Here is a 15,575-nt window from a genome sequence, read left to right as displayed (position 1 = left end):
CCCAAACCACAATGTTCAGCTGATAGAATGGGTAGCACAGGGAAAAGTATTAAAGCTGGCAGTAATGACGTTAAGGCATTAATTAGGAAATTTGCCCATGGTTCTGTAGTGAGCAATTACGATTGATAGTAATTAGATACAACTGGTTCCTGGCTCTCCACATTTATTCAGACATCTATTTTCCTATTATGAATTGGAGAGTTACTATTTGGATTACGGAGAAAACAGAACTTCAGTAAATTCTACTGGATGTAAGTAATAGCATATAACAGGATATCCACCAATATATAAAGCTTTCTTAATGTACAATATCAATATGTGTTGAATAATTAATATGAGCAGACAACTTTGAGTGCAACATATGCTTAAGGATCTGTAAGAATACTTAGAAAAAGATGATCTTGAATATAGACTTCACAGTTGCATAGCAATACAAAAAAAGAATTATCCACCTTAATTAATTTTACTGTAATATGGGCATTTTAAATGTGTTCCCCGTCTTACTAATGGAGGCGATGCTTCTAACTCCCAATTTTCTAGTCATGTATTGTAAACAGAGAATAGGAAGACCCAGATAGTGAAAGGAAGATCAATTGTTCCATCCCTTCAGAACTTACATAATTTTTCAAAAGTTGCCTAGGAGAGGGAGAATAATATGTAAAATCAATTAAAATGTATCCAGAGTAATGTGGACTCATCATTTGAAAAATTCCATTTAGTATTTTATATAGCGCATTCACTCTAAACCATTTCAATACAGAATAACCAAATATGCTACATTTTGCAAGGTGTATTTTGAGTAGCTGACATTCCCCGAAGCTTGGGAAGCTTAATGAGGTCAGATATAAGTAGTCATTGCAGCAAATCCTTCTGTAATCTCCCTGATTCACAATATTCAAAATGTGTTTTTTTCTCCCTCAAATTAGAAAAAAAATTGTGAGAAAAACGGCCAAATACAAAGGTGAAATCTCGTGATCCCCTAAATTCAATGAAATAACTGTGCCTCGGGTGCAGTTTGGAGAATTATCATTTATTGATGATCTTGTAACTGCCATTCTTAGGTTACTTTTTTTTAGGGGAGAGAGGAAGAGGCATAAAAAATGTCCTAAGATTCTTTTGCTAAACCACAAATAACTACTCTGTTAATAAGAAAAAGAATAAAATAGGTTGCTTTGATATACAAGGCTCACTTTTTTATAATTAAGACTTAAGAAATAAACTCTTCAGAAACAAATGATCAAAGGAGTCAATCTGACCCACAGGGGAAAAGCCACTGAATTACAGGTTACAATTAAAATAAAAACTGATGCTGTTAATTTTTCAAATAATTTAATTTTTCTTGTTTCCAAAGACAAGGTTTAAAGAAAGAGGAAGAAAAAAGTATACATTTTTCCTAGCAATTCTGGTTGCTGGCATGCTACCCCCTATCTGTAAAAGAATGCGCTTTAACATTTGATTCCATCAATTCATTTGTGATTTCTAAGTGAATACTGAATGAAACCACAACTTACTTGAAGATCCTGCTGAGTGTCTGTGGGCCTGATTATTTTTTCCTCTGTTCTGAGTCAAAGCACTTCCACTCGTCATGGAAACAAGGTCTAAATCCGTGTCTTCTCTGCTTACAAGGCTTGCCTGGGAGCAATGGGAGAGAATGTACACAATCATGAAACAAAATATGGGATTTTCTGAATGCAGCTCACATTACCCCAAATAAACAAACAGAGTCTGTCAAACAACCTTCTTCAAAATGATACCACAATCCTTTATTGCTGCCCAGGCTGAACAAATGCACTATGTCAAGGCATTTTTGCAAATAAGAGCCGATTTTAAAATTGTGGTTTGCTATTTGAGTCCCTACAACAAAAGAAAACATTTTAGTACAGTAATTTTGAAGAAAATCAATCTCTCACACAGCTGATAAAACCTTAAACAGCTTAAGATCATTTATTTACCAGTATACAATTTAATTCTTAATTGCATATCAAAAATGGCATTTTATGTTATTTTCTGTAAAAGTTAAGCTTTCCCAAGTCAACTACTAGCTCTATCAATAATACTTCCAGTAAATATTTTTATCCTTTAGATGTGTGCTATAAAAATATGTTCATACAGAAACGATTACATAAGTAAAGTGCTTAAAACAGTGCTCAGCGCTTACAAGTGTTCAGCGCTTACAATAGTGCTAGACACATAGTAAGCACTTAATAAATACCATCATTATTATTATTGCAATTACTATCATTCAAAATTGAAGGCCATGAGAAAGTAGATGGTCAGTAAAAACTAAGTAAAACATCCTTTGAACACGCATCTACTTTTACCTTACCCTTTACCCAAATTGAAAGATTTTATTTAAGAATGTGAAAAAAGTTATATCAACTTCTAATTTCATTTTAAATATATTATCTTAGCCTTGAATTAAGGAGACAATATTATTACACACATGAGCGCATGCACACACATATACACACACAGAGTAAACTATACTGGATGTAGTACAATCCATAAACATCAGGAAATACTGTGAGAAAGTATCTTCTTTAGTTATTTTACTGATAAAATTTAAAAATGAATCCAAACAACGAAGAAGCCACAAAGGAAAACCGAATTATATATGCAAATGTGACCAAAGTCACAAAATGTAAGTAGACTGAAATCTTTAGAGGAATTACCTTCTTTCAAGATCAAGTTAGGGCAAGTCCAAGATTAACAGTTCCTTTAGTCCTTTTCTGATTCTATTTTCACCGGTAGGAAAAAGAGCTGCTTACACCCATGAATCCCTGTGCACCCAAGTGGGAAAATGAAGCATGGAGAGATTTTGTCTCTCCACCCTGGCACACAGGACAAGAATATTGCCAATCATCTGTGGACAGGGTACATTCTGGGAGATGCGCTTAGTACCCATGTCTAGGAGAAAGTCTGGATTCACCTCTGCTCCTTGCAATTAGGATTTGGCATTGTTGCCGCTGCATTATTTTCCCTACATTTCCTCCCCAGTATGACTCTTTCAGCCATTTGCAAAACATGGAGACTGCTTGTTCTGCTGACCTACAAGGAGTAATTCTACGTCTGAAATGTGCATTATCCTTGCTTCAGGTGGTAAAAAAAGAGAGAAGAGGGAGACGGCTTTTTTTCCCAAACTCCCAAAGGTTCATTACTGCATCCTTGGGAGCATCATCTGGGAATCTGATCTTACTGCTAGTCAGGTGACAGTTCAAATGATAAATCTGCACAGCACATAGTCCAACCTTTCCAATATTCAAAATTAAATTGAAAAAAAAAAACCCGAGTGAAACTGAAATTAGTTCCTAGGACAGAATGGCAAGAGGAAAATTCTTAATCTTTTAAGAAGATTGGAAGTATTTCTACAGGAAATTCAATTTTTTCACAGAGGAAGTTTCCCCTATCCCCTTGAGCTCTACAATGCGGTGAAGATTTCATAATAACTATTGCGATGTTCCTCGAGCCCACTCAAACACCAGGGGGAAGACACAATTTCACAAAAATGCCTCTCTCTCATTGTGTCTGTCAGCACGCACCATGTACTTTGCAGCTTGGAAAATCTGTTCTTTAGGTTTTGATGAACTTATATTTATTTCAATTCCGTGACCTTAAAGCTAGCAAGCTCATTAAGAGGCAGGCTTCAAAACAAAAAAAACCACTTAGAGTATCTGGTTAAGGTCAAAGAAATATTTGTAAACATGTGGCTTCTGAAAAATCATTAGCATCTGAGTCACCAACATCCAAAAGAATGTTTTTTTCCTAATCTCAAAAAACCTTATGTCAGTCACTAATTAAGACTTAACATGTCAAGAATTCCAAAATAAAAGCCATTATTCAAAGTACTGCCACTTGGCATCTAAGTACGAACCCACAGTTTTGGTAAGTGAGCAAACTTGTTAGTCATTTGTTTAACAGGGCAATTGGTGAAACCAAGTGCAGATTTAGATTCTATTTTTGAAAACAGGGTTTCAAATTAAATGCGAATCCAACATTAAGTTATTCTTAGTCTCAACAGATGTAGACAGCACGGATCTGGAAGAGGAATCAGTTTTTCCATAAATAAAATAATGGTACATATTTCAAAATGTGATGATTTTGCAGGGGAAATAGTGTTGTCTAGCAGAAAGAATGGGATTAGAATTCAGGAGACCTGGGTGTAATCCCAGCTCTGCCCTTTGCCTGCTGTGCAATCTTGGGCAAATCACTTAATTTTCTGTGTCTGTTTCCTCATCTATAAATTGGGAGTTAAATAATTATTTACTTCCTACTCATACTGAGAGTCCCATGTGGGATAGGAGCTGAGAGTAATCTGATTGTATCTACTCTAGTGCTTGGCATAGTGCTTGGCATATAGTAAGCACTTAATAAATACAAGCAGAATAATGACAGACATGCATGATTTAATACCTTATTAATATAACTTTCAAAGTTGGTTTGAATGCTCATGTTCAACCTACCCAGGGGGATTCAATAACCACAAATCTCTTTAGGAGGAAGTGCTTAGAAAGAAGTCTTTCTGTTCAATCTGCTCATTCATTTTTTCAATTTATTGAGCGCTTACTGTGTGCAGAGCACTGGACTAAGCACTTGGAAAGTACAATTTGGCAATAATCAGAGACAATCCTTACCCAACAATGGGCTCACAGTCTAGAAGACATTTACCCAAGCTTTTATGAGATAGCTTTGTGCAAATATTTGATTAATACTTTATGTATGACCTTGCACAAGTCATTTAATTTCTCTGTGCCTCAATTACCTCATTTTTAATCCCCATTTAATAAAGGGGGATTAAGGCTATGAACTTCATGTAGGTCATGGATTGTGGCCAAACTGATTATCCTGAATCCACTCCAGCACTTAGTACAGTTCTTGGCACATAATAAGCGGTTAACAAATACCATTACAAATAGACGCTCTTAATAAATACAATTGATTGATTGTATTGACTGATGTGGAGGTGGATTATCAACAACTGGAAGGTCTCAAGGAGTGGGGAGCAGTGGACTGAACATTTTTTTTTTAGAGAAATGATCCAGACAGCAGAGTGAAATAGGACTGGAGTGGGGAGAGACAGAAGGCAGGGAGCTCAACTCAATTCAACTCAATTCAATTGTATTCATTGAGCACTACCTGTGTGCAGAGCACTGTACTAAGTGCTTGGAAAGCACAATTTGGCAAAAATTAGAGACAATCCCTGCCTACGATGGGCTCACAGTCTAGAAGCAGGGAGACAGACATTAAAACAAGTTAACAGGCATCAATAGCATCAATATAGATAGAATTATAGATATACACACATCACTAATGAAATGAATAAAATTATAAATATGCACATATATATACACAAGTGTTGTGGGGCGGGGAGGGGAGTAGACCAGAAGGAGTCAATGGGGGCGATGGGGAGGGGAGGGAGAGCAGAGGAAAAGAGGGGCTTAGTCTGGGAAGGCCTCCTGGAGAATGTGAGCTTTCAGTAGGGCTTTGAAGGGGGGAAGTGTGCTTGTTTGGCAGATTTGAGGAGGGAGGACATTCCAGGAAGAAGGTAGGAGTGTATGGGCTGGGCTGTAGAAGGTGACAAGGGAGGTGAGGGAGGAGGGGGCAAGGAGATGGAGAGCTTTGAAGCCAATAGTGAGGAGGTTTTGCTTGATGTGAAGGTTGATAGGCAATCACTGGAGATTTTTGAGGAGGGGGGTGACATGCCCAGAACGTTTCTGTAGAAAGATAATCCGGGCAGCAGAGTGAAGTATGGACTGAAGTGGGGAGAGACAGGTCATTGGGAGGTCAGACAGGAGGCTGATGCAGTAATCTAGGAGGGGTATGATTAGTGACTACTAATGTGGTAGTGGTTTGGATGGAGAAGAAAGGGCAGATCTTGGGGATGTTATGAACATGAGATTGGCAGGTTTTGGTGATGGATTGGATGTTTGGGGTGACTGAGAGAGCAGAGTCAAGGACAACATCATGGTTGCAGGCTTCTGAGATGGGAAGCATGGTAGTGCTGTCCACAGTGACAGGAAAGTCAGGGAGAGGAGTGTTTGGGTGGGAAGATAAGGAGCTCAGTCTTGGACACATAAGTAGTCCAAGATCAGTAAGGGAAGATCAGTAAGATCAGTAAGGAGGCTGAGGCAGTAGTGAGGGTGGTATATGATAACTTGGAACAACATGGTAGCAGTTTGAATGGAGACAAAGGGGTAGATTATAGTGATGCTGTCAAGGTAGAACTGACAGGATATATGTGTTGAATGAGAGAGATGAGCTGAGGATAATGCCAAGGTTATGGGTTTGTGAGATGGAAAGACGGATCTATCTCGTATTCATTCCACTCAATCAATCAATCAATCGTATTTATTGAGCGCTTACTATGTGCAGAGCACTGTACTAAGCGCTTGGGAAGTACAAATTGGCATCACATAGAGACAGTCCCTACCCGATAGTGGGCTCACAGTCTAAAAGGGGGAGACAGAGAACAGAACCAAACATACCAACAAAATAAAATAAGTAGGATAGAAATGTACAAGTAAAATAAATAAATAAATAAATAAACAGAGTAATAAAGATGTACAACCATATATACATATATACAGGTGCTGTGGGGAGGGGAAGGCGGTAAGGCGGGGGGATGGAGAGGGGGACGAGGGGGAGAGGAAAGAAGGGGCTCAATCTGGGAAGGCCTCCTGGAGGAGGTGAGCTCTCAGCAGGGCCTTGAAGGGAGGAAGAGAGCTAGCTTGGCGGATGGGCAGAGGGAGGGCATTCCAGGCCCGGGGGATGACGTGGGCCGGGGGTCGATGGCGGGACAGGCGAGAGCGAGGTACAGTGAGGAGATTAGTGGTGGAGGAGCGGAGGGTGCGGGCTGGGCAGTAGAAGGAGAGAAGGGAGGTGAGGTAGGAGGGGGCGAGGTGATGGAGAGCCTTGAAGCCCAGGGTGAGGAGTTTCTGCCTGATGCGCAGATTACTCTGCCACACTACTTCTTTCCTGGTTGAAGAGGGAAATATGAGGATCATTGTAGCTAAAGAAGGATCATTTAAAAGAAGCTCTCATCAGTTACATCAATTAGTTGGACAGGTCCTGTGTTGGCACCTAAAATGGAAGGGGTGCAGTTTTGCATTACAGGATTACCCTCATTATCTCTCTGTAGGCAGATTATCTACTTTTAAAAGTGGGGCTCACACATTCTCATGCAATCATCCCATCACTGGTATTTATTGAGCGCTCACTGTTCACAGAGCTCTAAACTAAGCACCTGAGAGAGATAGATACAATAGAGTTGGCAGACATGAACCTTACCCTTTAAAGCACTCAAATCACCTTGCCCCCTCCTCCCTTACCACACTGATTTTCTATTACAACCCAGCCAACACATTTCACTCATATAATGTCAACCTACTCACTGTGCCTCAATCTCGTCTATCTTGCTGCTGACCTCTCACCCACATACTGCCCTGGCCTGGAATGCCCTCCCTCTTCATATCCAAGAGATGATCACTCTTCCCTCCTTCAAAGCCTTATTGAAGATACAACTCAACCAAAAGGAATTTCCCAACTAGGCCCTCAACACCTGTTCTCCCACGCTCTTCTGTATCACCTTTGCACTTGGATTTGCTCCCTTTATTCAACCCCTTCCTTAGCCCCCCAGCACTAATGTACATATCCATAATTTATTTATTTATATTAATATCTGTTTCCCCCTCTACACTGTGGGCAGAGAATGTGTCTACCAACTCTTGGTGTACTCTCCCAGTGGTGCAGTGTATACAGCACGGACCTGGGAATCAGAGGGTCATGAGTTCTAATCCCAGCACCACCACTTGTCTGCTGTATGACCTTGGAAAGTCACATTTCTTCTCTATGCCTCAGTTACTTCATCTGTAAAATGGAGATTGAGACTGTAAGCCCTTCATGGGACAGGGATTATGTCCACCCCGATTTGCTTGTATCCACCCCTGTGCTTAATACAGTGCCTGGCTCAGAGTAAGCACTAGAGAAATACCATTACTAGTAGTAGTACTATTAAGTGCTTAGTGTAGTGCTCTGCCTACCATAAGCATTCAATAAATATGATTGATTGCCTTCAAGGAGCTTACAATCTGGGTGATGAGGATGAGGGTGGGAGAAGGACAGAGGAGAAAATTAGTATTTAATTAGTTTTATCCCTTCAGCCAGAGCCAATCTCTGGAGCTGGCTGTTCATATCCCTGGCGCCTCTGGAATTAAATGTTGGCAGCCTTGGCATCTCTGGCATTGGCCGGTTTTAGCCCTGGAACCCTAGAACTGGCTGCTGGTAGCCTTGGTACCTCTCGGTCTAGCCAGTCTTAGCCCTGGCATCACTGACTTGCCATTTCAAAATTTGTAAGCACCTTATGTGTTGCAATCTTCAAGCACTTGGTACACCAGTATTACAACAGTAGGTTGCTCTTTCAACTATAATTGCTACAGTGGACTGTGCTTTGCACGTTAAAGTCACTACAAATACAAAATGTAAAATTATATAATTGATCGACGCTTGGCCCCTCTTTCATGAAAATTAAGTAAGCATTTAAGAAAATCCCAGAGATGTTGATGTTGCACTAAAGAATTCAAACATTGTATTGCCAATCCAAGCTTCTTGTTTTGGTTGGAAAATAATGGCAGTTTGAAAGTGAAACTGTGATGTCTTAATCCAGGTTTCTCTGGCTCTAACCGGTGTGGTCTGATTTTGAGGATATGGCCAGACTCCAACTCGTTCCATCTACCTAAAAGAGTGGATCAATGAAATGAGGGCCCAAAGGAGTTTATTATAACAACCTGACTTTCCAAACCTAACAACCTAAAATTCCAAACCCAATTCAAAATCACTTTCAGTGTTGTGGCCAGAAATAATTGGAAAGGAGAGGTACAAAACTCTGAATTACTCCCTAGAACAAGTTTTACTTGGACAATGAAGCTTTACATGATAATTTTAAATCTAGGCTAAGTAAACATTACTGACATAGTCTAATTTTAGCTAGTCCTTTATTTGTAAAGCAGTGCTAGTCTGGAGTGAAGCATGCCAACTTATTTCAGCAGAAGTTGTGTTACACTTAAGTGTATGCATGACATATGCTGTATTTTCCAGAACAATACCTAGTAGGGCAGAGATATCTTAGAGGTAGTTGCAAATCTCTTTCCTCAATGGCTCCAGATTTGCACTTGCCAGTGTGCAATAAAATCCAACATGGATTACGACTAATTACAACTTCCGAAGTGCCCTTAGGCGCCTAGCATTCTCTTGGTCCAGTCATCATCCTAAGCATTCCTCACAATTGGCTTCAAGCCCTCCACCATCTGGCTCCACCATCTGGCCCTACCTTCCCTATTTGCCCTCTTCTCCCGCTATTCCCAGAAATCCTGCCTTTGTTCTTCCCAAGCCAACCTTCTAGCCGTGACTTGCCCTCGACCTTCCCACCTCCGTTACCTCGCTCACCGCTGTTCCCCTAGTTTGGAACTTCTTCCCCTCTCCACAACAGGCAGACCCCAGCTTTCCCCAATTTAAATCTTTCCTAAAATCTCAGATCCTTCAACAACCCTTCCCCTGGTTGATTTCCCAGTACCTTGAGCCATATCATTCTCTCAGTCAACTCTAGCTCTTTATTTTCTTTATTTATTTTCACGCTCCTTCACTTTCATTTATATATGTGCACTTCATTTACTTTCAAACACTTAAATTCTAAGTACCCTTAGGTTTGTCTCATCCATTAGAGTGTAAGGTCCTTGTGAGCATGGTATGTGTCACTTTGTTATTTTTTCTTACCAAGCATGTAGTACAGGGTACTGCACAAAGTGGGAGCTCAGTAAAATGCTACTATTACTGCTATTATTACTTCTAGTACATTTAATTAATGGCAGGGAACTGGAAGTGGTAACTTAGGTGCTATATTTCAGTGGCATACCCAAGGTCACAAAGCAGACAAGTGGCAGAGGTGGGATAAGAACTCACATCTCCTCTGACTCCCAATTCATTCATTCAATTCAATCATATTTATTGAGCGCTTACTGTGTGCAGAGCACTGCACTAAGCGCTTGGAAAGTACAATTCTGCAACAGATAGTGACAATCCCTACCCAACAATGGGCTCACAGTCTAGAAGGGGGAGACAGACTACAAAGCAAAATAAGTAGATGTGCAGATCAATATATTAGGTGTCAGAGAGTACAATGCAACAGAGTTGATATCCCATTAAACTATCTTCCGACCTTTACTTCTGGTCTATTGGCACCTCCATCTGTACTGTGTTATATAGGTCACCTATACTCCTTAACTACCCTCCCCTCTCTAGAAGCAAAAGCCTACATCCTCAAACCTGTCACCTCTACTAAAGACAACTCCCTTGTTCCCTTAATCATTCTCATATTTCCAAGCTCCAGCCCCAGCACTGGGTGATCCCTACAGTCTGCTTCCTCCATTCCTGTATTTGAGCAGTGTGAGCACTGTTGGTAGAAATCCATAAAATCAAGCCAATATTTGACCCAAAATGTATTTTCTTTTACTTTCTTTAAGCTGCTCACTGGGCTACAGGCTGAAGGAGGAGATAGGATGTTGATGTTAGAAACAGTGATGGAAACTTTAGGAAAGGAGTGAATCGTGAGGGAAGAGATATCTTTGAGGTAAGAGGAAGTGAAGGTAAAGAAAAGTAGGTAAGAGAAGCAGCATGATCTAATCGGAAATGCATGGACTTGGGAGTCAGAGGCCCTGGGTACAAATCCTCTCTCAATCACTCACCTGTATCTCCTCTTACCTCCAGGACAGCTTCTGAGTTAATTTAATTTTTTAAACTCATTCATTTGATTAAACAATGAGTAAATTATTTCATACTGAAATACTTCCTCCAAATGAATTAAATCCCAACCTTCAAATAGTAGCGATAACATCTTTAATTCTCAAAATCCCATATTTTCATGAGATATGCATTATTTAATCAATTTTAAATGACAGTAAATCACAAGAAAAACACTACTATTTTATGAGAAAGCATTCTGGAATCATACCATAGTAGTTACAGTTGTGACATTTTTGTAGTTTAAACAATTTGTGGACACATTTTAAAATGTTATTACTGAATATTGATGTCAGCAATATTATACTGTAAACTTAAACACATTTCCTACCACAAGCTGAACTCGCCCTCCACTGAGTACATCTGGATCCAACTCGGGTAAGAACCGGTTGCTGCAGAGTGGAATAGGAAAAAAAAAATTACACTTTAAGTTTATGGAATGAATATGTTTGACTGAATTACCTATGTCAAAATGGCCAGGAATCATTTTGAACAATACAATAAATTAAACCAAATTAAGATGATATTTCATTAAATTCAAGGAGTCTGGTGTGAAATAAATATTCAGGTTTTCTATTTGAATGTCACATTTTTCTAGTACTGTTTGTATTGTAAGGTAACATAAGATCCAAATTTCTTAATCCACCTCCACAGAAAATAAGCAAGTACTTGAAAACTGATTGCTATTTCTCACAACATAACAGTAATAATTGTTGTATTCATTATGCATTTACTATGTGCCAAGCACTGTTCTAATCACTGAGGCTGATACAACATAAACAGATTGGATAGAGTCCTGTCCCTCATTGGGCTCATTGTCTAAAGGGGAATGAGAACAGATATCTTATCCCCATTTTAGAGATGAGGAAACTGAGGCACAGAGAAATAAAGCTCATACAGTAGACAAGTGATGGAGTTGGGCTTAGAACCCATGACCTTCTGACTCCTGGGCCCGTGCTCAGGATACACTAGCCCATATCTATCGACCTACAACCTTTCTCCCATTTCTGTCCAAATTCCTTGAATGGGTTTTATAAAATTGCTGCCGTCGTTTCCTATCGAACTCTCTCTTCTTGTTTTCATCCCCAATTGCCAGCTGTGTGACCTTGGGCACATCATTTAACTTCTCTGTGCCTCAGTTTCCTCATCTGTATAATGGATATGACACCTGTTCTCCCTCCCCTTAGGTAGTGATCCCCATGTGGGACAGAGACCGTGTCTAATCTGCTTGTATTGTATCTATTCCAGTATTTACTACAACGCTTGGCACTTAAAGTCATATTACAATACAAAAAATGATTATAATGCTATAAAGTTAGTAAGAATTGAAAATCAATCCATCAATGCATATTTATTTAATCAATCAATCGATCAATGGTATTTATTGAGTATTTACGGGGCACAGATCGCTGTACTAAGTGCTTGGAAGAGTACAGTTAATGGAGCTGGTACACACGCTCCTTGCCCACAGGGAAATTACTGTCAGCTTTTTATCTAATTACGTTGCCCATAGTAAAAGGTACCAAGCTCATTCATAATCAAAAACATTGATTGAATCATGCATGTACCTGATTCCATTCTTATTTAACAAAAAACAGGAAAGAAGCATCATTGCCTAGTGGAAAGAGCACAGGCTTGGGGGTCAGAGGACTTGGACTCTGCTACTTGCTTGCTGTGTGACCTTGGAAAGTCACTTAGCTTCTCGGTGCCTCAGTTTCCTCATCTGTAAAATGGGGATTCAGTACCTGTTCTCCCTCCTACTTAGACTGTGAGTTCTGTAACCACCTGATACAATGCTTAGAACAGTGCTTTACACATAAGTGCATAACAAATACCTAACAGATACTATTAAGAAATGACCAAAAAAGAATTGACCATATATGAGTATAACCAATTGATCAACATAACTTGAACATTCTGAACTTTTGAGTATTCTCTTTTGGTTTTAAATTTACCACTACAAACATATTACATGAGATTTTTGCATTCATCAAATAGTAGTTCATAATCAAGTTATACAATGGGATGCATTACTGGATTAACACGTGTAATTTATCTTGGTAGAACCACATCAATTTTGTGAAAAAAATTCAATAACCTGTTGGAAAAATTTAGAGGCAACTTAAAAATGATGGCCCTTCACAAAACATTCAGAAAGATCACATTGCCATAAGCTGTAATATTTTATCTAGAATAAATATACTTTCATGCATGCTACATAGGGATGTTCATGACCCTTTGGTCCTGGGAGTTGAAAGTTTGCACCCTATGTGACTCTGCCTTGTGTTCCCTTAGATCTAGACATGGACCATTATTATTATTATTGTTAATATTAATAGTAAAAGTGATGATAATAATGGTATTTGTTAAGGGAAATGTAAGCACTATTTAAATTGCTGGGGTAGATTTAAGTTAATCAAGTCAGACCCAGTCGCTGCCCAACATGGGGCTCAAAGTCTAAGTAGGAGGGAGTGGGATTTAATCCCCATTTTACAGATGAGGAAACTGAGGCACAGATAAGTTATGTGACTTGCCTAAGGTCATACAACATGCAAGATGAAGAGTCAGGATTAGAACCCAAATCCTCTGACTCCTAGACCAGTGCTCTTTTCCACTAGCTCAATCTCCTCCTTAAATTGGAGTACCATGATTTACAGAAACTATCAGTGTGCATGCAGCATAGTAGCTATACACCCTCTAAATTATCTGGCCTGATCACATTGTGGGCAGGGACTGTGCATATTATTATATCGTACCCAAGCACTTAAGACAATGCTTTACACACAGTAAGCACTAAATAAATACAATTAAATGAATGAATAAATGATCACTGCCATACCCCAAAGGATATTCCAAATGACTTTCTGTTATTATTTATTTTAGTAATGCAAGATTGTGTTCTATGTCCCTACATTCCCTGAAAATGGAAAGTACTGGGGGTGATTCACTACTCCACTCCTTCATGTATGAGTTGGGATTTATTTAACTTTTACAAATTCTTGAATTTTGCTAACAATAAACTAAGCATTGCTCCTATCATAACTACTTAAATCCAGTCCTGAGGATTTCTGGGGTTTTGTAGATATCTTGGACTATGAGCCCTTTGTGGGACAGTAACTTTAACCAATCTGAATATCATGTATTTATTCCAGCATGATCACAGTGCTTGGCATATGGTCAGCAATTAATAAACAGATTATCATTTAAAGTTAGAAGTTTCTTATGTGCAGACACTTTAGGTTCCTACTATATATTTGTCTTTTCAATCAATCAATCACGTTTATTGAGTGCTTTCTGTGTGCAGAGCACTGTACTAAGCCCTGGGGAGAGTACAATCTAAAAATATAACAGATGCATTCCCTGCCCACAACGAGCTTACAGCCAAGAGGGGGAAAGAGACATTCATATAAATTAATAAATTATCGATATGGACCAAGTGCTGTGGGACTCAGGGGGTGTTGAGTAAAGGGAGCAAATAAGAGTGACACAGAAGGGAGAAAAGGAAACAAGGGTTTAGTTAGGGAAAGTATCTTGGAGAAGATGTGCCTTCAATATGGCTTTGAAGATAAGCGCTTAGTACAGTGCTCTGAACACAGTAAGTGCTCAATAAATACTACTGAATGAATGAATAACAATAATAATAATAATTGCATTTGTTAAGCGCTATGTTTTCTATTATGATCTTATTCATTCATTCAATCGTATTCATTGAGCGCTTACTGTGTGCAGAGCACTGTACTAAGCACTTGGGAAGTACAAGTTGGTAACATATAGAGACAGTCCCTACCCAACAGTGGGCTCACAGTCTTATTAATGATGAGGTCAAAACAATAAGTTTCCTCAACTGTAAAATGAAGATTCAATACCTGCTCCTCCTTGAATTTAGACTGCAAGCCCAGTATGGGACAGAGAATGTGTCCAACCTGTTATCTTGATTGATTGATTGTATTTACCCCAGCACTTAGTACAGTGCCTGGCACATAGTAAGTGCTTAACACCAAAATCATAACAGTTACCTATATGTTTGCCAATTCTACAAAGAAGATAGGTAGATTTATTGTTTTGAAGCTTGACTCTTCAGGTATTTAATTTGTTCATTCTTTATAAGAGGAATAACAGTCTTCTACCTCATTAAAGAACAGTGATATGAAGATTATTAAATCAATTCTTTATGGGGGTCTTTCTGGAGCTTGGCGATGTTGTTTGTAAGCCTTTGGCTATAAGGCAGTGTTTGCTTAAGCACAATTAGCCAGGTTTCACTTTACAAGATGTATTTACAGTACAAAAATCTAATTTAAAGGAAATGACCTCACCATTTCATATTTCTGGAACTGGTTGTTTCATAACCACCAACCTGAGTATGAAGCCATTGGTAAGTAAACTCTCTCCTACTTTCTATTTTCTCAGTTGAAGTTGATTCCATCCAGACAGCTTCTTCCTCTTGAGCTGAAAAGGAAGAATATAAACTCACATTATACTGTTATTGGGCAAAGACCAAAGTGTAGCCAAGAATCTGAGGCTAGGTCACACATCACATTCAAAGGAAGAAAAGAGAAAATACAATTTAAAAGACATCCACTGTTAATTCATGCCTGAGGGTAGGTAGTTTAACATACATCACTTTTATGTTTACAATCTTTTCTTAACATTACAAGACATGGCCCCTTTTGAAAATTAAATAAAAATCTGAAATGCTTCAGGATAGATCTGTGTTTTACCCAGAGAATCACTGAACTTTGTTCAATGTTTTTATGCCATTTTTCAGTTATTGTGGTTGAGGATGGAGA

The 15,575-nt window shown here is 39.0% G+C and overlaps 1 protein-coding gene across 1 annotated transcript in view; it reads right to left on the bottom strand.

Moving 5' to 3' along the window:
* Nucleotides 1-15,575, bottom strand: part of LRRIQ1 (leucine rich repeats and IQ motif containing 1) — a 174,630-nt gene that overhangs the window by 7,365 nt on the left and 151,690 nt on the right. Inside the window, exons 22-24 of the mRNA XM_038756452.1 lie at nt 15,102-15,234; nt 11,120-11,180; nt 1,512-1,632 (exon numbers count right to left, since the gene is read on the bottom strand). Coding sequence (XP_038612380.1) covers nt 1,512-1,632; nt 11,120-11,180; nt 15,102-15,234 — 315 coding nt within the window. The remainder of the gene's footprint in view (nt 1-1,511; nt 1,633-11,119; nt 11,181-15,101; nt 15,235-15,575) is intronic.

This window comes from Tachyglossus aculeatus, chromosome 14, assembly GCF_015852505.1.
Source record: "Tachyglossus aculeatus isolate mTacAcu1 chromosome 14, mTacAcu1.pri, whole genome shotgun sequence".
NCBI lineage: Eukaryota > Metazoa > Chordata > Mammalia > Monotremata > Tachyglossidae > Tachyglossus > Tachyglossus aculeatus.
The sequence above is the reverse complement of the archived record's forward strand: the minus strand, read 5'-3'. Positions and strand labels throughout refer to the sequence as shown.